Source organism: Manis pentadactyla, chromosome 5 (assembly GCF_030020395.1).
Source record: "Manis pentadactyla isolate mManPen7 chromosome 5, mManPen7.hap1, whole genome shotgun sequence".
NCBI lineage: Eukaryota > Metazoa > Chordata > Mammalia > Pholidota > Manidae > Manis > Manis pentadactyla.
The window spans coordinates 78,127,064-78,152,201 of NC_080023.1; the positions used below are offsets into that span (position 1 = coordinate 78,127,064).

The 25,138-nt window shown below is 34.3% G+C and overlaps 1 protein-coding gene and 1 pseudogene across 1 annotated transcript in view; both read left to right on the top strand.

Annotated features, from left to right (window-relative positions):
- The window catches only part of GRID2 (glutamate ionotropic receptor delta type subunit 2), a 1,430,685-nt gene that overhangs the window by 918,028 nt on the left and 487,519 nt on the right, over positions 1-25,138 (top strand). Inside the window, exons 6-8 of the mRNA XM_057502448.1 lie at positions 1,332-1,505; positions 6,809-6,970; positions 20,592-20,711. Coding sequence (XP_057358431.1) covers positions 1,332-1,505; positions 6,809-6,970; positions 20,592-20,711 — 456 coding nt within the window. The remainder of the gene's footprint in view (positions 1-1,331; positions 1,506-6,808; positions 6,971-20,591; positions 20,712-25,138) is intronic.
- LOC118921370 (DNA replication licensing factor MCM4-like) lies at positions 9,848-12,318 on the top strand (annotated as a pseudogene).

The following is a 25,138-nucleotide window of genomic DNA, read 5'->3' on the forward strand; positions in this document are numbered from 1 at the left end:
GCATTTTAAACTGAGAAAACCCATTTTTTTATGGTACATTAAGAATTAATTGACCACAAATCCAGGATGTTTTATACTGAATATACCCAATGGCAGGTGTTATTTTACTTTCAGAAAATCTATACTTCATAAAATCATAAGTAAATAATAAATTATAAAGCTAACATACTCTCTAAGGAAGAATAATATTTGATTAGTAAGGAAAAGAAGAAAAATTATACCTGTAAATAATCTTTTTCTCTTTCATTATTCTGTAATACTTCTTTGAATCCAAACTGAGAAATGCTCACTAAAGTCCAAAACTTATCTTGTGTCAAATCTTTTATTTCTGTTACCATAAGAATCTATTGAAACCAGTAATATGTTAATTACAAGGCTTCATTGGTTTACAAGTTTCCAAATGGACACTATGAAGCATAAATGGCTTTCGTAAAGACTGCCTTAAAACTAAAATTTATTCCGAGCGCTTCTATTCTGACTAATTTGAATTAGAACAGATGTTTATTGTGAAAATATTATTTCATTTTTATTACTTCTACATCTATGAGCCAAATCAAAAAATTGGAGTTTGGCTTTGGGAGAGTGGCAACAAGGAATTAGAAAGTACATTTCTTTGAGTTTGGCAAATCATATGCAAAATAACATTAATTTGGCTATAAAGAGCATTGGGTTTCTTCATTCACTCATCCTTGTGCACACTGTATTAATCAACAAAATTTTTCATCTTTATATTAATACTAACTTATTTATTCAATAGTTAGTGAGCATTTTGTTCATTCTTTGCCAAGAGAAAATGAATAAGTAAAAACCAGGAATTCTAAGAAATAATTGGGAAGTCTTCTAAAAAAAAATCTCTTGCTCTTTCTACTTGTCTTGAGATCCCCATTTTTCATTGCTGAGAACAATATATATTATTCTTACAATACAACTATCTTCTAGGTACTCGAAATTCCTTGAAATCCACTAATGAATAACAAATTGTAATAGTCACTTATTTTATGACATTTTTTCATGTTTAGACAACAAATATTTTTCTGAAGTATTCAGTATAATGTATTATAAACTTTTTTATTATGAGGTATATTTAATTCAACTGCTCTATTTAGAGTTATTTAGGCATCAAAGCATGTAATTTAAAGCACAGAGAGCACCTACAAATGAGTTGACCATTTTAATGATCTTGTGTTGTTTTCATTTGGATGTATGCTAAGCATTAAGTAAATGTATTACAGTAACAGAATCCCTTAGCATTTCCAGATAACAACTTACTAATTGTTTTGTGTTGTTACTTTATTAAAGCATTTCTAATTCTTTCATTTCTTATCTTATAGGAAATAAATGATGTGGATGTACAGGAACTTGTGAGAAGGTCAATCGGAAGGTTAACAATCATTCGGCAGACCTTTCCAGTCCCCCAGAATATAAGTCAGAGATGTTTCCGTGGCAACCATCGAATATCTTCAACATTGTGTGATCCAAAGGATCCATTTGCTCAGAATATGGAGGTATACTCTAAGTGCTGTGGTATTTCTTTCAAGGTGCTTTGTTGACCAACTGTATGGAGAGCTTTTCGAGTTCCATTAGATTCAGAATTATACATGTTTGTGTTTTCTAAACCATTCTCCTTCTCCAGCAATTTATTAAGTCTGATAGGAGAGTGCTAAGAATTTGTCTCTTTGCCCCTTTTGACCTCACTGTACAAAATATCTACTTGTTCAATAAAAATAAAACAAGTAAATGTTATTTCCTTCTCAGTGATTAGATTCATAACATTTCCTGTGGTAAAATTTATGAGTGATATTCCTTAATGCCAAATTCTAAATTATTAAGCAAAAAACATACTTGACTTTTCTGGCATAACAAGAACATAGAAAAGTATTCTTTTTTTAAATATTAGTCTCTGGCTTGAATAACTTCACTCCCCAAAAATTATTTAGAAATGCAAAAATGCTACAGTATACATAGTCATATCCAAATCATATGCGATACAGCTAAAACCTTTGCTAGTCAGAATACAGCAAAGAATTTGAAAGTAAATAAGTGAAATCTCTGGGCAGCAAAATAAAGAATACTAAGTCTCTTCAGTTTACTCATAAGGATGCCCTTTACATATTCATCTGGAGCCTATTTATTTTTCTTAAGGAAAATCCCATCAGATTTTTTGATTTTATTTCTCTTTGCATTAGAGATCTCAATACGTCGGTTTGAAGTGGATGTTACAGAAATCAGGCACATCCACAATGGTCGGGAACCATAAGGAGAACTCAGTAGCAAGGCAAGAACAGGAAGAAAGATATCAATCAGACACATAAATCCAAGTATCCTATCAGTAGAAGACTTTTCCTGTAGAAACAACTCTGGTATAAAACAGTTCCTAGGGGTATCACTGTAGTATACTGCTAGAATATTAGTTAGCATTTAAACAATAACTCAGATATCAACAAAGGAAGTCATGGTGAATTTCAGAAGTCAAATAAACAGGTGATACATTTTAGAAAATTATTCCTTCAAAATGTTTAATGTCAAAAATGTTTTAGTACTTAAAGAGATTCAATTTGAAGAATTTGGAAATCTAAATCTATGAAAACTAGTTCATCCCCAATAATGACTAGATAAGTAAGGTGATTTTGCAAAACTTTTTTCTTTTAAAAGGTAACTCTACAGTCTCCTTACCTTTAGTCAGCTTTGGCTCTTTTTTAGATGAGTGGTTATTTATTCAACCATTTCTTCATATGTATCAACATTGTAAAGAGCAGCATGTGTTTACCAGGTGGCTGACTTCGGGTCATTGCCCATACAACTTCCTGTTTCCATCTAGGTTTAAACTCTTGTAGAACAGGTTTGATCCAGGACCAGGCATCATAAAATACCATAAAATACTCATCTATATTTATTTCCTTTCTCATATCTACCACAATGCTTTGCATTTTTGTGAATACTCATGGATTTGAATGTAATTAAGGAAAAAGCAATGGTCAAAGTAAGCCCCTCTGAAGCCTAAACAAGGCCTATTTAAATTTTAATGCCAATCTTACTGATACACTTATAATGGCCTCATCTTTTCATATTAATTCTTCATGAGGATAATTGACATGAAAATGATAGAATTCTAAATAGGAAAAAACATGAAAGAATTTTCATTTAGAGAAGTTTGAAATATTAAAGGCTATTATGTCAAAAGAAATAGCTGGTAATACATAAATTGGGAAAGCAGAAAATAACCACACAGTAGTTTAAAGCACATTCACCTTACAGCATAATCCTTCTGATTCAATTAATGGGTTTCTTGAAATCAGGGAACACATATTTTATTTACCTTGAATTTCTAGACCTATCTGATGAATTAAGAAAGCACCCCCTTTCCATGCCTTTGTCTTACTCTCTCCTCAAACCCACAGTTGGAAGAAAACAGGAAAATTACTTTTTCTTTGAGTATATCTGATACCTACAACTTACCACCAGGACTTCTTTTACCCTCAGTTTGAGAAGTATAGAACTAGAGGAATATTCAAACCATTTAATAAATATTCTATTCTTGAAACACAGGAACTCTCTATGGTCAGATTCATTAATAACATAAAGCTAGGAGAGAATGCTTATGTTTTGTTACATAATCAAGATCCAAATTATCAATGTTCACTGAATAATAAACCGAAAAGTTGAAATTTCACAGAGATAAAGTTCAGGTTCAAAATCAATTACAGGAAATCTAGATGGATGAGACCTGGCTTGACAGCTGTTTAAGGCTGTGAAGATGAAAGCAAATTTGGTTTGAACACAGTACTAGTCATATTTGTTCCAACCCATTCTAAGGTAATCTTGGTCTCTGTGTCAGAAGCGTTTTGCTAAGATCAAGAGAGATGAGCCCTTATAATACTCTCTACTAGTCAGATCACATCTGTGCTAAAATGTCAGTTCTAAGTACTAGGAAGTAAAACATTGAAAAATAAGAGAAAGATGGGAAGAATGTTGAGATGATGAGCAGTCTAGGCATGTCAAATGATAAACAACTGTTTCAGGGCAAGTGATAGATGGTGTCAAATCTTGGAAGGTTGTCATATAGAGGGGACAGGTTAAGTCAAGTCAGAAAAAAGTGTAGTGACAGTAAGGTAGAGAGCAACGGTTAATGAGACAGAGGGACACTGGAGTTTAAGATGTTAGAGGTTGTGTGGGTTTGGGTCCAGTAAATTAGCTATTTGTGTTGGCTGTGGCCAGAGTAGAAGTGAAGATCATGTGTAGAGAAATTCAAGTGACCTATTTTCAGGGCTAGGAGATAGTTTGGGATCTCTGTGAGGGAGAACCAAAGACCTTATGAATAAAGAATGCCCAAAAGGTCAGCAGTGATGGTAGAAAGGAGCTATAAAGTATGACATACAAAAGTGCACAGACCTCAAGAGAAAATAGGCACTAGCCTGAGAAAGACTAGAAGGGGTAATAGAAAGCTCAGAGAAGGTCATCACTCCTGTTTGATTCCACAGTTTGGAATGTGGGCACATGAGGAAAGGCAGTCATTTGTTGAAAACAATGTAACACATATGGAGTACAAAACACCTTTCAGACCAACATGGATGTGGAAAGTACATGCCTCACAGGATGCCCAAGAACACCGTATCACAGAAGGGCAGGTTTAATGACATCCAGGTTGCCAGGGTTCTCACGCCTTGAGTCCTGTCATGCCTACCTGAGATTAAACTTGCCTTTCTTTGTCTTCTTTTATTTGACAACAATTTATCAAAAACCAAATATATGCTAGACTCTAGGCTAATTAAAGAGAAAATAAAGAATAAAGGAAACAAAAGTACAAAGGAGAAAGAATGTATAATATGAACCCTTAACCAGAAGGAACTCATATTCTAGTGTGAAAGACAGATTTTAAAAATAAATCTTAGCATCATGATATGTTTTAATAGAGGCATGTCCTAAGTGTTATGGGAGATACAAAGAAGACTGCCCAATTAGCCTGGGATTAGAAAGAGTCCTGAGAAGTTGTCAGGGTAGGATTCACCTAGCTTGTGACCTACAAATTGAGCGTTAGGGGAAGTTAGCTCACTGGAGAAAGGTAAAGGGACATCACAGGATCCTACCTTGATTGCATATAGATACTTAATCAGTCATAGTGATGAGCAAAATAAAGTTAGAGAGAGAACTTTATTTTAAATACAGCAAGTTTAAAGCAGTTTGAGGAGCCAGAAGAAGTTAGAAAAGGCCAGATTATTGAGAAATTGTCAAATGATTTGCCATGGATTGTTGGGTACAGCCCACTCATCCTTGATGTTTCTTCTAGGTTTCCCTTTCAGTCTTTGCAGTCCAATTCAGACTGAATTTTGATTCATTAACTACGTTTTACTTCAAGTCTCACTCTTTATTCATTGCAGATTTCAGCCATTCTGCCAGTCTCTCTAGTAATTATCTGGCAGTGGGTGAAGATGAGAATACCCTGCCCTAATATTTCCTTATAAAGGAAAACTGGCATCTCACTGAGTGCATGAATGTTCAATGTCCTTTTAAAAATAGAGCTATCTTCCATAAGTATTATATATAAAAATGATGCTTGACAAATACAAATGATTAAAGATTTACTTTGTAATGAAAGAAAACTCACAAGGCACTGTTAAGAAGTACTTATTTACTGTTGTACCTAGCATTAAACTACTATTATCTCAATAATTGAAGCTTAATACCATTCTGTGATCTGGGCAGACAATTTTATAAAAGTCCTTAAAGATTAATTATAAGCAAAGGGTAATTAACATACTGTCCCCTCTGTTTTCAGAAGAAAAAAACTGTGATAAGGTACTTCTTTTAAAATTCTGGGAAAATGTACTTTAAGATGGATTTAATTTTCATAGCTACTTCAATTTCTCATTTTTTACATTATATTGGACTTTTTTCATCAGAGAGGTAATAATTTTTCCTTCAGAAAGGTAATAATATACCATTTAATACCTTCTATTGGCCTGGGAAAACTCTTGGTGTTTGTTTTCTAAATAATTTCTTATTTCTTTGAAAAATAAATGCCTTTGGTAATTGATGGTATGGATAGCAGTTCTGGCAAGAGTTAAAAATAAGAGTACAGTAGATCTTAGCAAACATTTCTATAATTCATTTTTCAATCTCTATAGAAGAAAGGTAATAACATGGTTACTTTGGAATAAGAAAGTGTTAGTATAAACACACATTCACAAACAATAGTTTATGATTCTGGTGATAGTAATGAGCTGCAATGTATGCATATACCTATATACTTTTGTATAGATACAAATATCATTGTAATATTTATTAATGGTGCTGTTTCCTTCCTTTGTTCATTACTGAATCCCCCTAGACATGCACATACACACAGATGGTTGCTTCCTTTTTTTTTTGCACCTGTGACACTCATGTGTAAGATCGAATTGATATTCCTCCATCTGAATAACAAGAATGTGAAAACTTGACATATTCAGAAAATGTATTATTCAGTTTGCCCTGCTATTCTTAAGCCCTTAGATCCTTACCTTCTCAGAAAGAAATAAGGGCCAGTGATTTTCTAAGGTCTGACACTAACAGCCTTGCCTCTGTCGAAACTTCTCTTTTTTATCTTCTTTTTCACACCTAAATAAGCTGAAAAAGGCATACAATCAGACAAGGCTTCATTCTCAATAGCAAAATTGCCCATAAAATGAAAAAATAAAACTTCTGCTTAATAAATAACCCAGCAAACCAGCCATCTACAACATGAGCAGAAGCAACTGAGCTGATGGTTTTCTCCATATTCTTGATGGTTGGTGTCAATGATTCTAATAATTACTGTCTAATGTCTTTTCAGATTTCAAACCTTTACATATATGACACCGTGCTTCTGCTTGCTAATGCTTTTCATAAGAAGTTGGAGGATCGAAAGTGGCACAGCATGGCAAGTTTGTCTTGTATCAGAAAGAACTCCAAGCCCTGGCAAGGAGGGCGTTCCATGCTGGAGACCATCAAGAAGGTAACTTTGGACTAGCATTTCATTCTTCCTAAATTTCATGTAGGAAGATACAATAAATCATTGTTTGAAGAAATATCTTTTAGAAAAATTTTTTTCCTCATATTGTTGTTAATTCAAATACCAGTTCATGTAACGGAGAAATGAAATATTAGAATAAAACAAGGTCAGAAAGTCGCATACATAAAGCAGGGAACCCTTATTTACTTGTAAAGGAATTTTACACAAGTAAAAAGTTAATTGTTGAAATATTTTAAATTGACTTGATTATATCATTAGGGTTAGTTAGAGATGCTCAAATTATTTTGATGCCTGTCACAAAGTACAAAATTTTTTTTTTCTTTAAGCTACACCATCAACTGAAAAAAAAACTAAACACTAAACTTTGATGTTTTCCAGTTAGATGATGAATGGTAAAACACTGAATGTGATGATCTTTAATTTATCTTACAGTACAAATATAATTCATGAACAGGTAATATTTTTCAGTATTTGTGAACTATTTGGGATACTCAATGGTATTATTCTACTTCACTGTCAATGAGGTGTTTAGCCTGGCTGTGACCTGCTTTGGCTTAGCTACCTCTTCGATTCCCAGAAGGCAGTTTACATTGGTTATCACCTCTCAATGGGATAAGCATTCCACTGTTTATTAGCCTCTTAGTCATGTCACCCTTGCTGGCATTTTCTGCTTGTCTCACACAGCTTCTTGGATTTAAAGTGAAATGATTAATAAAGCAAACAAATGCCTCTTGTACCCTTTACACAAAAGAGACAGCCATTTGGAAGTCTGTGTTCTTTATTTTACCCATCCTTTTTCTCTCTGCATGTGTTTGCCTCTCCTGTAATAAAAGAGAAATAGCTAGTCGAATGAAATATGAATATATTTAGGAAAGCCATAGTAAAAACTAAAAATTTGTCATTAGAAGTGTACTACATGTACCAAAAACAGGGAGTGGAGGAAAGAAATTCTTTGAATGGAGAATAGCCTTTATCTTTCTCTTGATAATGTTTTCTCTTTGTAAAAGAATCACCTTAATGAGAATTTAAGCTTTTATCAGCAGAAGTGCTTGAGTATTAAGTGTATTTAATTTATTCCCAGAGAAATATTTTTTTTAACTGAAAAATGAGTAAGTCAAATCTAAACTCAAGGTATTGCCAAAATCTCCCAATCTGTCTATGTAGAGAACTGGCAGGTACGAATCCAAGGGAGGTTGTTGAACATGATTCTGATCCTGCCAATTTATTAATTCATGGTTTGGCTAGGATGCAGGCACCTGAATATATTCATTTTCTGAAGCTTTCTCACAAAGACAGAATAATAGTTTGTGGGGTTGCTTAGGAGATAGCTATTTAGTGAAAGCATCAGTAGGAGGGGAAGAGAGACACCATAATGTACAGGGTATTTCTGAAGGAGCAATTACAATATGGAAAATATTGTTGTTGGAAAATTTATAATCGAAACAATGATTTAACACAGTAATTATTAAATTGTATTTTGGAGGAATATTTGCCCCTGTAAGCATTCAGATCAGTGGCACTTTTTAAAAGAATATGTCCATTCTATGTATGTAGAGACTAAGTTTGGATGATAGGTATCTGCAAATACTCAATTTCATAATTTTTTTGTCTCACATTTCAAATTGACCTTAAAAAAAATGGAGTTAGTTTTTTCCAGTTATATTGCTTTGCCTCATATGAGTGTTTTGGTCAGTCTGTTCAGATGTCAATGATGTGATAGTATTCCATGTACCAAAAGAATTTGAGAGAATATTTACTACTCAATAAAGTCTCCCAGGGAGAGCAGAGCAGACCCAAGCAGGTCCACACTGGCTTGCACCAAGCAAAGGGCCTTTGTAGTGGCTCAAGGGTGGGGCTGGAAAAAGTTCCTATTCACTCTGGCTAGTGATTTTTGAGGCTTAAATTTCCCACGGGTGTCAAAGAAGAGGTGCAGTATGGGCTTTCTTAATCAGCCTGTCCAGATGTGGAGCTAAAGCGGAAAGGGAGGGCAAAGCTTAAAAAGAAGTCAGCAGCCAAACTTTACAAATGAGGTCAGGCTCTTTATTACAGTGGGAATATTCTAGTGATAAAGTTCTTAATTATAAGCAACCACTGCATGCCTATATTAAGGGCATGCTGTATACAGTTTACAAAGCCTTTGTGCTGCTGCAAGGAAACAAAGAAGTAAAAGAACAAGTGTCTGTTCCTTAATTTTTAGTTTATACTCTCATTAAATGGAATGAGACAAAAGAATTAAAAAATGATGCAGTTGACATAAGTACTATAAATGTCCAGTAAAGCACAGATGACAGCACTCTTGTGTTGCAGCCTCATAATTTATTTTATGAATTAGTAGAACAAGTGGCTCCATATTTTTCTTCTTTTATCAAAGGTTAAAAGTTGCAAGTTAATTCTCAAATGTTTATATCTCCCAGATATTATCAGCACCCCAAGCTGCTATTATTTATATGTATTTTATGGATTATTTTTGTGAGAATTCTAATTTTTAAAATATGTAGTCTCCCTATCCATGGACATGGTATCTATCCATATAGCCTTCCTTTTATAGTCTTCAGTAAAGATTTATAGTGTTCTTCATGCATGTTTTCCTTATATTTATTCCTGAAATTTTGTAGGGTTTTGAGTTTGTGTGCCTGTGTATATGTACATGTGTGAATACACACTATTGTGAATAGGATATATTTCCATTGTATTTTCAAACTAGCTAGTGTAGATACATAAGAAAGTTATTGTTGTTTGATATGTTTTGTGACTGACCTGATCAATTTTTGAAACTTAACTCCTGATTCTTACTTATTTCTTTGTAGTATGTTCTTGTATTTCTCAAATAAACATTGATATCATCTTCAAATAAAATTAATGTTATCACCTAATTCTAGCACTTTGTGTCTTTTTAAAACTTTTAAAAACTTTTCTTGGGGCTGTCCAGGAACACAGCTTGTCAGGTGCACCCCAAAACCTTGTGTGCATCAAAGGTGGCCACTTTTCCCTTCTCTGAGTGAGGATGCCAGGTCATCTAATCTTAGAGACATAGAGTTGAGGATTCTACCTTTACAGGAAAGGTGTAGCCCTTGTCAACCTGGCCTGGAGCTGACCTGGAGAATCCTGCTGTGTAGGACGCATTATTTTCCAGTTCTTCTCCAGTGCATTCTATAGCTATCCCTCTTGATTTTGATTCAGCATTGACATATGGCACTCCCATATGGCTCTTGAGTAGATGGAACCCCAAGCAGTGATGTTAGGAGCACACCCATGAGGCAAAGGCCTGACCTGGGGTCTACATAGACGAGTGTATAGGTGAACTTGCATTATGGACCAGCAACAGAGGATATTGGGCCAGTGAGCACTCTCCAGGCCAACACTTGTGATTTAAGTAATAGATATAAATGTTGTAACACATGAAGAAAATTTTCAGAGAATTCTTCAGCATTTTATTGAGCCTCTGGCTAAAGAAGAAGAAAATTTTGCCATAGATCTCTGATTGCTGAATCTCTGTTCATGAAACTAATTGGGAAGATTACTATTATCAGGAAGCTATTTTAAAGTGTAACCTGTGAACACATAAAGTCATTTGACAGAAATCTGTATAGAAAGCTCAACTACTACTCACAGGAAGTTATCCCAACCTTTAACATGGCTGTCAATGAGATCTTCTTTGACAGTTATCCTGACTCAATCCTAGAATGTCAGATTCAAGTAAGACCATTCAATGTGTTAAAGACAAAGGATGTGGGAAATCTGAACTCAGAAGACATTGACAAGTTCATCACCATCAGTGGCATAGTGATCAGGACACCCAGCTGATTCCAGAGATGCAGAGGACCTTTTTCTAGAGGCAGGTGTGCACCCACACTGCCCTGGTGAAAATGACAGTGGCCGAATCTCAGCCCTACGTGTGAGTGCTGCCGTACCATCTACAGTATGGTGCTGACCCACAGCTACTTCATGTTCTACGACAAGCAGATGATCAAACTAAAAGAGTTTCCAAAAAATACCTGCAGGGAAGATACCTCACACTGCCATCCTTCCTGCTTACAATGATCTTGTTGAAAAGGTTCAACCCAGCGACAGAGCAAACACTTCAGGCATCTATTGAGCTATTCCTATTGAGTCAAGCCAAGAGTGAATAATGTGAACTTGGTCTACAAAACCCACACTGATGTCATTCATTATCAGAGAATGGATGCAAAATGTCTGCATGAAGAAGCAGATCAGAAACTTTTTTCAGAGAAACATGTAGAATTGCTTAAGGAACTTTCCAGAAACCAGACGTTTATGACTATTTGCTTCAGCCTCAGCTCCAAGCATTTAAGGAAATGAAGATTTTAAAAAAGGGAATCTTGTTTCAATTCTTCTTCAGAACAAAGAAGGATTTTAGTCACACAGAAAGGGGCAGACTTCATGCTGAGAATAGCATCCTGCTGTGTGGTGATCCTGGGACCAGCCAGTCCCAGCTGCTACAGTATGTGCACATCTAGTCCTGTGGGACCAGTACACATTTGGGAAGGGCTCCAGTGCAGTCAACCTCACAGCATGTAAAGTGAAAGATTGAGATGGGGCAGCTGCAGACCCCATCACTCATTTTCCTGAGTGACAATAGCATCTGCTGTATTGATAAGTTTGAGAAGAAGAATGAAAGTGCAAGATCAGTATTGCACAAAGTCATGGAACAGTTGGCTCTTTTCATTGCAAAGGCTAAGATTTTTTTTGTCATTTCAATCCACACAACCATATACTGGTACCAATAAAATGTACTGAGTCTCAGTGGAATCCTAGAAAAACTACCGTTAAAAATATCCAGCTACCTCACATGTTATTACCGAGGTTTGATTTGGTCTTCCTCATGCTGGACTTCAGGATGAAACCAGTGGCAGGCATCTGGCTCACGACTTGCAGCCATGCTCCCCATCACAGCTTATGTAGATGAGAGGAAGATCAGTAGTAGTTGAAGAATGGTTTCTGCATACTCTTGATAGCTGGAATCATGAATTCAATTAGCAGAATCCTGGACTACAGAGTGATTTCAAACAAAGTTGAAGCAACTGGTGTTGAAGAGTCCTAGCACTTCCATCGAGAGGCCCTATAGTAGTCTGCTACTGACCTCCAGACTGGCATTGTGGACATAGATATTCTTAACTACAGGAATGGGTGCTACCTCCTCTAAATGGAAAAAAGAGTTAGCTGAGGAAGTGAAGAAACTTACTTTACCCAGGGACAAAACACCAGCTCTGAAGTACCCACAACTTTTTGAAGTATTTGGGGACACTGACATAGCAATTACCAAAGATATGTGTGAAGTACTGCTTACCCTGGCCAATGACGACTTTTGACGGTGGGAAAACTCACTTCTCTGAAGCTTCTGTGAGCAGTATTCCACTTGTCTTGAGCGCTGCACTCACTTCTCTGTATGTTCAGCATATGGGTCAATCAGCTGCCACTGTTGCCATCAGCAAAAGCAGAAAAATCGTTTTAAAAGTAGGAAAACAAGTAAAAAACAATCATTATTTGGCTTCAGAAAATGTTTCTTATCTAGGTTCAGTTTTCGTAGTAAAGTGTGTGTTTTCATCTTTTTTCACATTTTAGGTAAGAATACTTTGCTACCTCATAGGCTATACAGTAGAAATCAGAGTGCCTTTTTTTTTTAGCACAAGGGCTTTTAATCTGTATGTATATACAGACAGCAGGATGCCGTCTTTTTTGGAGATGGTACTCTGGGTCTTGGTTTTTGTGTTAGACTTTCTAATACCAATCATCCATATGCTTGAGGTTTTTGTAATACAAGGTAAGACTTAGGCAGACTTTTTCTCTGTTACAGCACTAAATGAAATTCCTTCAAGAGGCTTGTTCTGGCTACTGTGAGATCAGAGAGGAGCACTTAGAAATGATTAGGTTTCAGGCTAACTTCTGCCACTTTATCCTAATATGTAAAACTTGTGCCTAAATAAATGAGACAAATTTTGAAATGCTAAAATAAAACTTTTTTGGCTGACTGCTTTACTTCCACTTCCGAACTTGTGTCATTTTGGTGATAAGTAGCATCTTGGCTGAATAAAAATGCCACAAGTGTTTTGCTATTAAGTATATCAAGCATTTGATTTGAAAAGAGATTTTTTTTTTTAGTTGTTTAAAGAATATATCCTTCTATTTTAATTCTATATTTTTTGGACTTAATTTTTTTTTAATTTATCAGTAACTCATACTTTTTTAGAGTAGCAAGGTGAATAAAGTCAATCTAACTTAATTTCCCCAATTTTAAGGTGGAGAAAACTGAGTCTCAGAAAAATTAAAAGACTTAGCAAGGGTTGGTTCCATAGCAGATTAGCTTTAAATGCCAAGTTTTTGGCTCCCAATCCTGTGTTCCATGTACTAGACCATTTACCCTTTTTATTGTTATTATCAGTAGTTTTTATTCACTACTGTACTGTCAAAATCAGTGCCTAAAAATACACATATACAGAAATCAAGGGTGTAAGTACCCTGTGTTAATATTACATAAGCAATATCTTAGTTTTAATGTAGCTTTTTCAAGTGCCTTGAAGTTGGAGTGTACATTGATGACTTGGTAAGGGGACCATTTCAAAGTAATAGACTGCATTTTTAAAAGCTTTAAAACAATTCTTAAAAATGTTTATTTGCAAACATATGCATTGTTTAGTTTATTATAAGAAGCCACATTTAATTGCAGTATATATTTTGGTAAGGAGTTTTCATATTATATAATTTATTGATGGTATATACCCTAGAGCAAGCTTTCAAACCTCTCAGCTAAATAAGCAAAATAAATAAAAGCTGAACTGTGCTGGAAGAGAGGGAGAGAGAATCTCTATAGATAGACACCCACCACAATAGGCTCTCAGAACCACAATTTGAAAACCATTTCCCAGGGACATTTAAAATCAGTTTACTCCAGGCAGATCTACTGTCTTTCTTACAAATGGTGGAGTAGTATCACACCTATGTAAAATGGGAAGCCTATTTTTATTTACAGACTTGTTCTATGATTTATGACATTTATTTTGTAAATTTTCTTACTGTATTGACATTGAAACGGTTTCCAAGAGTACACTTTTTTCATTTCTGTATTCATCACTCTCCTAGCATATATTTATCAAATGCCAATACTGTGGAACGTAGTATTCAAACTCTTGTATAGGATTATCAGAAAAGAATAAAGCCAGTAGTGAATATTGACTACATATCCAAAAAACTATACTCTAAGGTCAGAGACAACAAAAGGCCCCAAACATGGTAAACACAGATTCCTGTGGCATCTTAGAAAAGAGTGTTGTGTGCTGTGGTCCCACTCACATGCCCACTGCACGGCCGAGGCCCTCCTCCTGAGGAGGTCTTCAGCTGAGCCTCTGTCCAGGAGCCACCCTGGATGGAAGGGGGCTGCTCCACTTCCTTCATGGAAGAGCACTACCCAGTGACTGGTCACTGGAGAACTAGAAAGGTCCGAGTCCCTTGCCTCCAGCTGGGATGACTCTGAGGAGTTAGAGTGACTATAGCCTGGCTGTGGGGCAACCTGGGCCACTGCTGTGCTGGCATCACTGGTTCACCCCCCCCTTGCCATCCCTCTTCTCCCACTTCCTCACAGGCGCTTTTCTCAGGAGCACTTTGAGTAGCCTTGCACACAAGCAAATCTCCATTTCAGAGATGTTTGCTGGGGAATCTCACCCAAACCAGAGAAAATACATTAGAAAAATTTGCATAGAACTGATAGCATCTTAGTGGAAATTTGAAAATTAACAAGTTTGAGATATGTAAAGCTGTTGAGAAGAGGATATTTCAGGTCACCGGAGCCTCTAGCTGACATATTTATTGAAATAAATCATCTGGACAAAGATTGATTAAATAACCAAAGTGCACAAAACACATGGAGAAAATAGTTTAGACAATAAAGAGACTGAGGAAAGGAATTTATTTTGTAGGTTAATGAAAGACCCTAAAGAATTTTTTGAGCATGGGTATGACAAACCCATAGGTAAGTTTTAGGAAGAACACACTTACATTTTTTGTTTAATAATAAATAACTAAAATAAAATTACACTAAAAATATGTGATTACATACAAAAGTGCTGACTTTTCTATGTAGTTACCCAAGTAAGCCAGTCAAGATTTGCTAGGTCCTTACATCAAATACTTCTGCATTGGCTCACTAGATTAACTTCTGCTAAATTCTTTGTGGTAATTATTTTCAATACCAAGTGTGAGAAAATAGAACATATCAACTTTTGTAGCATTATCTCAATTTTTTTAATACCAGTGCATTTTCTCATACTCATATGTGTTGATACATGTTGCTATCTAAAAAAGTATTATTGAAATGGCAAAAATATTGAAGTTATGATAATTCTTATATGGTAATATATTTATTCAACAAATATTTACGAATACTACCATGTGCTGTACTGTGAGATCACAGAGAAAGGAAGGAAAACAGAATTATCAAAAATAGTTACAAGAGTGTGATCAGTTCTACAAAAGGGAAAACACCAACTGTTGCAGAAATATGTGACCGGAGGACCTACTTAGGCACATGAGTGACAGATAAATGGGAATATTTAAGATGAGTAGGCATGAACCAGGAAAAGATAGGGAAGAGTATTCCAGGAATAGGGAAGGAAGATTGTTTCATGCAAGGGCAATAGATATTAGCAGGCATGGAAGAAAGAAAGCTTGGCACACTTAAAACTGTGGTAGAGACAGAATACGGACATGGTTCCTCACTAACTGAATGAGGTAGGCAGGGGAAAGATCATGAAGGGTTTTGTAAACCATTATTAAAGTTCCCAAACTTTATTCGAGTATTAAGGGCAAACCACTGAGGTATTTTAAACAAGGGGATGACAAAAGCATATTATTCAGTGGCTGCCAAGTGGAGAGTCCATTCTGTATCTGCAGTTGGACCAAGACAGACTGCATGAGACAACACCAGCTAAGAGTCCCCTGCTTCGGAAGTGGTGTTGGTCATGGGGATGGAGGGAAGTAGATGTCTTTGAGAGATGTTTTAATGATTGAATTAACATTGGTGATTTTACATAAATGTATGGAGGAGAAGAAGAAATAAATGGTAATCCAGAATTCTGACTTGCACAGAAACAACTCTAATAAAGTTAGAGCGTTTGCACTGTTGTTTTGTAAAATTTTTATACTTACAGGAATGGAAACATATTACTTTGCTTTTTGTGTCAAGTACCATGTACCATTTAGAATTACAAACCTGAAGGACAGAGACAGATTAAGAAAACATAATCTGATTTACCAGAAGCAGTACTGACTTGAAATATAAAATAACCTTTTCACAAAAATGTATGAAGGTAAGCTTTTTGCCACCAGAGCTTTTAAAAATGGTCTATACCCTTGGAATAGTCCATTTGTGGACTCATCAGTGTATACTCTAAGTTCAAGGCATTTGAATAATAAATTGTGTATAATGGTGTACACTATAATTCAATTCTACATACTTTTTTGGAGTAATCTACTATGATATGCATATGTTATTTGGGCACATGGTTTACTTAGTCTAGAGGGAAAAGTATGAGACATGCAGTGGAGATCTCAGTCCAGATTCCTCAAATAACTACTTGTCTAGGGCCCCAGTTTCTTCTTCTCTAAGATGTGATATCATGATCAAAATGCTAGTAACATCTGTGTACCTCTCAGTGTGCTTCAAGTCACTTTTAGGAATGAATATTTCAGTGTATCTGTACATATGTAAATGTGTATGTATGTATCTACAGCTATATACACATACAAATGTAATACAGCAACTCAGGATTTCTACAACTTTTCACACAAACTGAGTTGTTTTGTTTTTATTCTATTTATTTATCTTTTTGCATCTTGTATTCTAGTATTTATCTACCCATTATATGTTTTTTCTGGGGAAAAAAATGTGTTTTCTTTCTGTCAGGGATTTTTCTCTCTGAAATGAACTCCTGGAGCATGAGGGCACCAGTGCACGCCACCGAGGCTGGCGTCTCCCAAAGTGTTTGCTGCCTTGCTGGGCTTGTGTTTTTTTAATAGGATATCCTTGGGTACCAAGCTTGTCTACAGGTTGCAAGGAACGTAGGAATATGTATAAAGAAATTAGATGAGTGTCGTAAATATTTATGTTTCATATGATCCTCCAAAAGTATCTCTAACTTACTTTGCTGCTAAACCATAGGAAAAAGCCCTTCAGCCTCATAAGTGGAATGAAATAAATTCATAGTAAATATTTTTCATCTTTTTTCCAACTTATCCTATCCATAGGAGAACAACAACTTTTGCCTTTTCAGAAAATGTTTATCTAGTGCTAAATTATTCCCAGCCTTTGATTCTCCTCTTTTCATTTTTCTTCTTTTCTGCTTGCTTTATTTGATGCTCACTGGTACTTCTGTATAGAGTGGGTAGAATGAAATCCAAACCAATCCGACTTGGTATTTTAAAAAGGGTTTTCTCTGTCAGCAATGTTTACTGTCAATTTAAAGGACATTTATAAATTATCTGTATGTGTTATTCATACTATCAATGTCCTATTAGCTTATTTTGTTTGGAATCTGCCACATCACCAAGAGATAAAAAACCCAACTGTGCATGTACAAAGATAATAACTGCTCATTACCACCTGGCCATCTCACATTTTTATCCAAGCTCTGTTTTCAACATTAATCTGAGGATGGATGGGGGGAACAAAAAGCTCAAAAGCATGGGAATATTCTCAGGCAATCAAAAATCAGAGGTTCAGTCTGGGTCAGATAACAAGCGGCTTCAGTTAAAGGGTTTATGTGCTTGAAATTGTGATCTCTAAAGCATCCCTTATATCTTCATGAGGGAAGGTTTTATTGATTACACATGCCAACAGCTCATTAAGAATATAACATAAAGAAGATAAACTACAAAGTCAAAAAGATAAACGAGACAGAGACCCCGGTACACTAAGTGCAGGTCTCCTGATTTATGTTTTTTTTTTGTACCTGTGCAATGACAGAGGACTAAGTTGCTCAGTACCAGATACAAGCTAGGGATGAAGACCTTGGCCTAGAGTGGCCATGAGAGTATTGATTGTGAATAATAATATAGTGCCAGATAGCCTAGTGCTCAAGAGTCCAAAAATTTCAGAAGTACAGCATTTTTGTAATGTAGCATTGCATAAACATTATTTGTATATAATATTTCCTCTTTAACATAGAAATAAAGTATTAAGGCAGAAATTTTAATTCTGATATAATTAGAAGTTATTATTGAGGTAGATATGTGATTGAGGATGAGGAAAATTCTTATAAAAAGATTTTGAATAACAATTTGAACTGATATATAATAACAAGCTATATTTGTCAGACAAACACCTAAATATTTGCCTTTTGGAGATAATTAGTGATAAGATTCGATGTACTTACTGTGATCTTTAAAATCTTAAGTGATCATTGGATTCTTTGAGATATCAGTACTTAGTGAGCCTACAGGATCAAATTGACTTGCAAGAATAAGGTAATTTACCAGTGTCAAAGGTATGGCCAATCAAGAGGCAAAAAGCAGATTATGGGAGTCTATTTGGCTCCCCAAGTCCTTTCTTCCCCTGCCAAAGATGCACCTTCTGTCTCCAAGGAAGGTTTTGCAAGTTTACCTTGCACAACAGAGAACACTTACATTATAAAATATCTCCATTTTTACTCTAGAAAGTGTAAAGCTTCAGGACATTTCCAGGGAGCTATAAACCATTAATCCAGGGATCCTGAGTTTATTTACTACAAAAACTCTTTAGCCTGGGACATCCTGTTATGGACTTTTGTAGATAAGGACTCTTCTTTCTAGTAAATATCACTAGTCTCTTTAGCTGGGGTTCCAATTGGCAAGGACATTGGATTCACTTACCTCCCTTTATTTTTCTCCCCCTAGGCTGCTCCCCAACCTGCTCACCACACATGCACATACACACCAATAAGAGGAATGAATAGATCCTAGACTAGCTGCTTTAACTCTTTCTCCCCAAATACTAATCAATGAAATGTAATTGAGTCAAAATTTGCAAAAATATTTTCCAAAGCCATGTAAATATTCAAGCATATAATGAAATTTTGCAACCCCAATAACCTTAAGTTGAAAAAGACCAGGAGCATGCCTACAATTTCTAGCATAACTAGAAAGTCTCCAATATTAAAGAATGAAGTAATCATTAATGGTGTTGTTAACGGTGGTGACGGTGATGATGATGATAGTAATTGAGCTTTCACCATTTGTCAAGTGCTCATCTGTATTCTTCACATGCATGGTAACACTCATAATAATACTCTGAGGTAGGTACTATTATTTTTGCCATTTAACAGATGTAGAAATAGGGCATAGAAAGATTAGATGACTTAGCCAGGTTTATACAGCTAGTAGACTCTACTGTCATTGGTCAAATCCAGGAAATCTGACTCCGAAATTCATGTTATTGACTGCTAAATCACATATGAGAAGAACACAGACATGTCAATTCCAACATATTTTTATTAATAAAAATGAAAAATAAAAGAGAACCTGGCTTATTAGGAAATACTAGTGTAGGATCAGTTTTGTTGATTATTCTATTGAAAAAAGTGAAATAGATTAAATATTGAAATTCATGATTAAGCAGTGGTTTTATTGAATGCCTGTTATGAACTTAGTGTCGTACAATGAGGTACAAGACACAGATGGAGGAGATAATACCTGACAAAAAAGACTAAGAAGTTGAGTTAGAGGTACCAACATCATAGAGGTAAAAATTGAAGTAACATAAAAACTGAAATAATTTTTGCAAATAAATGAGATTATCATGCCAAAATTCTAAATTAGAAGTAATTTAGTACAGAAGTGACTCAGAATATGATTTTCATTTGTAAAATCCTAAATAATGTGAAGGTTGATAAACTAAACTGAGACAAGAACGGTAAACAAGAAGGAGAGAAGTATGACCTACATTACCATCTGTTGGGGAAATGAACATCTGTCATGTTGAATGAAAGATGAAGCTTCGAAATTCCCAATGAATCTCAAAAGCCAAATCTACTATTTAAGAGCAAAAACAGATTTCAGGACTAGTTTAACTTCCTCCCCCCCTTTTTTTTCCAGTTTGGAAAAGATATTTAAAGATGAAGGAAAAATAAACCTCCAGTAAGTTAGGAACCATGACTTCTGAGATTCACAGATACAATCTTAGATCAAATCAGAATAGAATTGTCCTAGAGAAAAGATATCATCAAGACTTGTCTCCAGAGTAGATTTTAAGCTCTCCTAAAGCATCTTGTTTTCTGACTACTGGATCCATGCCTGTCGCAAGGTATTGTGCCAAAAATCCTAGCCTGGAATTTAGACTCAGCTCTAACATGGTGTGATTTTGAGTAAACTTTTGACTCTTTGGGTCTGAATTTCCTTGTCTATAAAGTTGATGAGACCGGTTTAACTGATTTACTTTCAATCATGCTACTATTTATGCTGTTCACCTTTTAAAAATAGCCTGTTAATAATTGCACACTTGAAATAATATTTATTGTATAGATGCAAATAGTGTTCCTAGAACTTCCTATTATTATTATTATTGTTATTATTAATTTTTCTTCTGAAATCTTACATCAGTATCTTTTCTGTCCTTTAGGGTGGAGTTAGTGGGTTGACTGGTGAGCTAGAATTTGGAGAAAATGGGGGCAATCCCAATGTCCACTTTGAAATTCTTGGAACTAACTATGGAGAAGAGCTTGGCCGAGGTATTCGCAAGGTAAGACCAGACACACTGATAAATATGCTTTTTTCTTGTAGTGGCTATGGTTTTGTTTGGTTATTCTCCATGCAGTATGATCACAATATACATTAAAGTCCATATTGTAGCTTGAAAGAGAAGTGGAGGTAGGGAATTAGGCATTTAAATGATTCCAAGTACTTACCAGATGTATTAAACAGTAAATTCTATTTATGGCTTGAATAATTTAAAGGGAAAAAAATGTAATAGAATGGTTGCCTAGGGAACCAGCATCATTTTTCATTCATTATAATAATAATTTTTATAGAGTAGTGAATTTAATATTTATATTATGTACAGATGCATGGTTTTTGTAACACACACAAAATCAGAATAAGAACTCTAATAAATTTCATATTGTAAGAGGGACTACTATAAAATGCGATATTACTGTATTTCAACTTCTATATGTGCCATGTAATAAGTAGAGAATGGTTGGCAGGATAGAGCTCTTGTTATATACTACAGATCACATGTAAGAAGAAGCTGAGTGCCAATAAAGGTTGTTTCATGAAATACTGAGACAATAACTTTGTCAAGGAGAAATATAAAAGCCCCTGGAGAAGTGACTTTTCCATAGTTTGGATTTGCCATTTTGACATATTTTTGGTAGGGAAAAAAAACCAAGGTAATTGAGTGTACATCCAGAGCTCATAACTGTAAATTTCTAACTATATAAAGTTGGCTGCATTGAGAATCAGGTTTTTCAGTAGGTGTTTCTTTCCAGTGCTGAGATGCAGGATTCAGGAAACCCTAGACAAAATGAAGTTAGGACTTTTTCTAATTGGCAGTAGAAACCTCTTGTTGAATTTACGTTAGAGGAATTCAAAGTATCTAAATACAACGTAGTATTCTTTTATAGTGAAGCATAACAAACATATGGAAAACTGCATAAAACACAAGCATAATTTAGCTAATTATGTTAAAGGAAACAACCACACTATGATCAAGAAATAGAACATATCAAGCATCCTGAGCACTCCCATATACTTCTCCTTGATTACATCCCAGGCCTCCCTTCTCTGTAGTATAACCATTAAGTCTTAATTTTATGACTCCTTTCCTTACATTTTAAATATAGTTTTATTACCTGTGTATGCATCCTTAAATAATATAATTGAGTTTTGTCTATAGTTCAATTTATGAATGGAATCAATATTTTATGTTCCTTTTTCTTGTTTCTCAGATTCAATATTCTGTTTATATTATTCTTTTTTTACCTACAGTTGTACTTTATTCATTTATGTTGCTGTATCATTTTCTATTGTGTGACTCTTGTCACAATCTACTGTGGTCTGTTTCCATTTTTAGATAATTATGAACAATGCTGAATATTATTGTATATATGTCTTGGATATTTATATTTACTCTTGTACTTCTGCATGTATTTCTGTAGGTTTTGTTTTCAGGAGTGCGATAGTTGCAAAACAAGGAAGCATATCTTGAACTTTACTAAATAGCCTCAAACCCATTTTCATAGAAATATACCAATTTATATACCACCAGCAGTGCAATGAGTTCTCGCTGCTGATTGTTCTCACCAAATTTTGGTTGGTCAGAATTTTAAATTATTGGGTATATAGTGATATATGAAGATGGTTTCAACTTCCATTTCCCTAATTATAAAAAGGTTCTGCATCATTTCCCATGTTTTTTGGTTCTTCAGAGTTCTTTTTGAGTTAATTGCCCATTAGTCTTCCAGCCATTTTCTAATGGGCTGTCTTTTGTTTTAAAATTGATTATGGGAGTTATGTAAACACTTTGAATACTAGTCTTTGGTATTTAATTATGTTGCATATAGTTTCCTCTTTATGAATTTTATTTTTATTCTATTCATAGTACCTTTAAATTCAGCAGAATTATGAATTTTCTCCCTTTTGATTATTGCTGTTTCCCTACTGCCAAGCCATAAAGATACAGTGCTCAATTATATTCCAAAGCCTTTATAGTTTTGCCTTTTAGATTGAAGTATTTTGTGTACCTGGAATTTTTTTTTAATATGGCTAAAGAAAAGACTAAGAATTTCATTCTTCAATGTATTATCTTGTTTATTTGCTTTAATTGAGATTTAAATATGATAAAATGCATAGATTTTAAGTCTGTGGTGGCTTTCAGTGATTGAATTTGCCACTGTGACCACCAGCCAGATTAAGTTACAGAACATTTCCATCACCCAAAGTCCAATCATTCCTGTTTCTACTCTTAACAAGACAGTTTTTCTGGGGCTGTGGGTTCATATAAAGGAGAAATATAGTATATCTTCATTTGGATCTTCTTCCTCTCAATATTTTAAGATACATCCTTATTTTCATGTGTCACAGTGTTTTTGTAATTTTTTGCACTTCTATTGCCGAGTGGTATTGTATTAATAGGAATATAATATAGTATCCATTAAAGTTCCATTTTCTGTTTGTTGCTGGTATATGAGAATGACATTGATACTCTATATTAATTTTATATCTAGCCTTCTTGCTTAACTCTTTAATTCTAATAACTTATCTGTAGATTCTGGTGAACTATTTACTTATTTTCATATCATCTGTGATTAATGAGTTTATTCCTTCTTTCTAATTTTTACACCTTTTATTTCTTCATGTCTAGTGCACTAACTAGGACTCTAGGACAATGTTGAATGAGAATAATAGTTACAGGCATCTTTGAATCATTATCAATTTCAGAAAAAGGTGTCAACACTATACTACTAAATATAGTATCTTTTTCTTTTTGTTAACTTTGATACATTCCTGGGATAAATCTAATTTTTATATAAATATTTATATATATATTTATATTTATATAATTCTGTTTATGTTGACAAAAAAATTATCTGGTCTTCCACACCTAGCTTGAGGTTTCTATTCTGATATTCATAACAAAGTTTACCTGAAATTTTCCTCTTTGTTAGATTTTGATACTAAGGTTATGTGATCCTCATAAAATGTGGTAGAGAGAATTCCTCTTCTGTTCTCCATGAGTCATGTAAAATTGGAAGAATATTTTCCTTGTGTGTTTGACAGATCACCTTAATGAAGCCAGCTGGGCCTAAGGTTTTCTTTCTGGGATTTTTATTTTTACTTATTCTATTTTTCATAATAAATAAAAAATAAAAATTATATTTTCTGATTCTTCTCAACCCAAGAAGTTTTACTTTTTTTCATCTTCCAGATTTTTTTCTATGTTTTGGCATAAAATTGCTCTTCTTAAATATCTGAAACATTTTGGGATCTGAACTTACTTTCATTTCTGAACAGTTTTTTTTGATAAATAACACTTTTAAATTATTATTATTATAAAGGCCTGTACTTCTAATAATTATTTCTTCCCTAAATAATATCTTGTATTCTATTAATAGAGCTAAACCAACTTCTTTTTTGTTACTATTTCGATGGCATTTATTTTTACTATCCTCTTTTTTTCATCTTTTGTGTATCCTTTTATACCACACATAATTCTTATTAAAAGTATTTAACTAATTATTTGATACCAATTTGACTTTTATGCCTAAAAACTAGAAATTTACTAATACATTTAGATTTAAGTCTGTCATCTTACATTCTACAATTTGTGCAACCTATTTGTCTTGCCCATTCTAGGTTCCTTTTCTCTCCTTTCTTGCTTTCTTTTGGATTATATATATATTTAGTTTCCTCTTTCCTCCTCTACTAATTTACAACTTATATATTCTGTTTTTACTTATTTAATAGTTCCTCTAGAAATTACAACATGCATATTTAATTTATCAGCATCTAAACTTAGTATCCTTCTTCTCCTCTCAGACAGCAAACATACTTGGAACATTTTAACTCCACGTTCCCAATGTATCCACCTCTCAAATTACAGGTTTCTATTGTCATGTTTTAATTGTTATCTTTTTTTATTCCAAAAAAAGTATTATCATTATTCCTTTGTGAAATATTTATTTACATCTACCCACATTATTCTCTCCTTTCTTTCCTACATCTGTATCCAGAATTGCTTTTCTTTTGCCTGAAGGACAGCTTTTAAAATTTTCCTTGTTGATGGTTTTCTTGTGGCTATATTTCTGTTATTGTTTATCTGAACATGTCTTTATTTAATTTTCTTTTTTAAAAATATATTTCCCCTAGACACAGAATTTTAAATTTCTAGTTTTATTCTCTCAGCACGTTAAGGATTTAATTATACTGGCTCTGGTTTAGTGTTGTCAAAATTTGGGGGGAAATCTTTCTTCAATTGTATCTATTTGGTAATAACAAAGTAGCTACATTTATCCAGAGTCAGATGGAAACAAAATAATTAATATAACAGATTCATAAAATAAGTTTAGTGTAAATATAATTAAAGATTCAAAAAAATGAAAGTATTTGTGGTTTTATAGCAGAAAATAATAGTTTTCTTGGGAGTTTTTGATACTTAATTACTTGTCA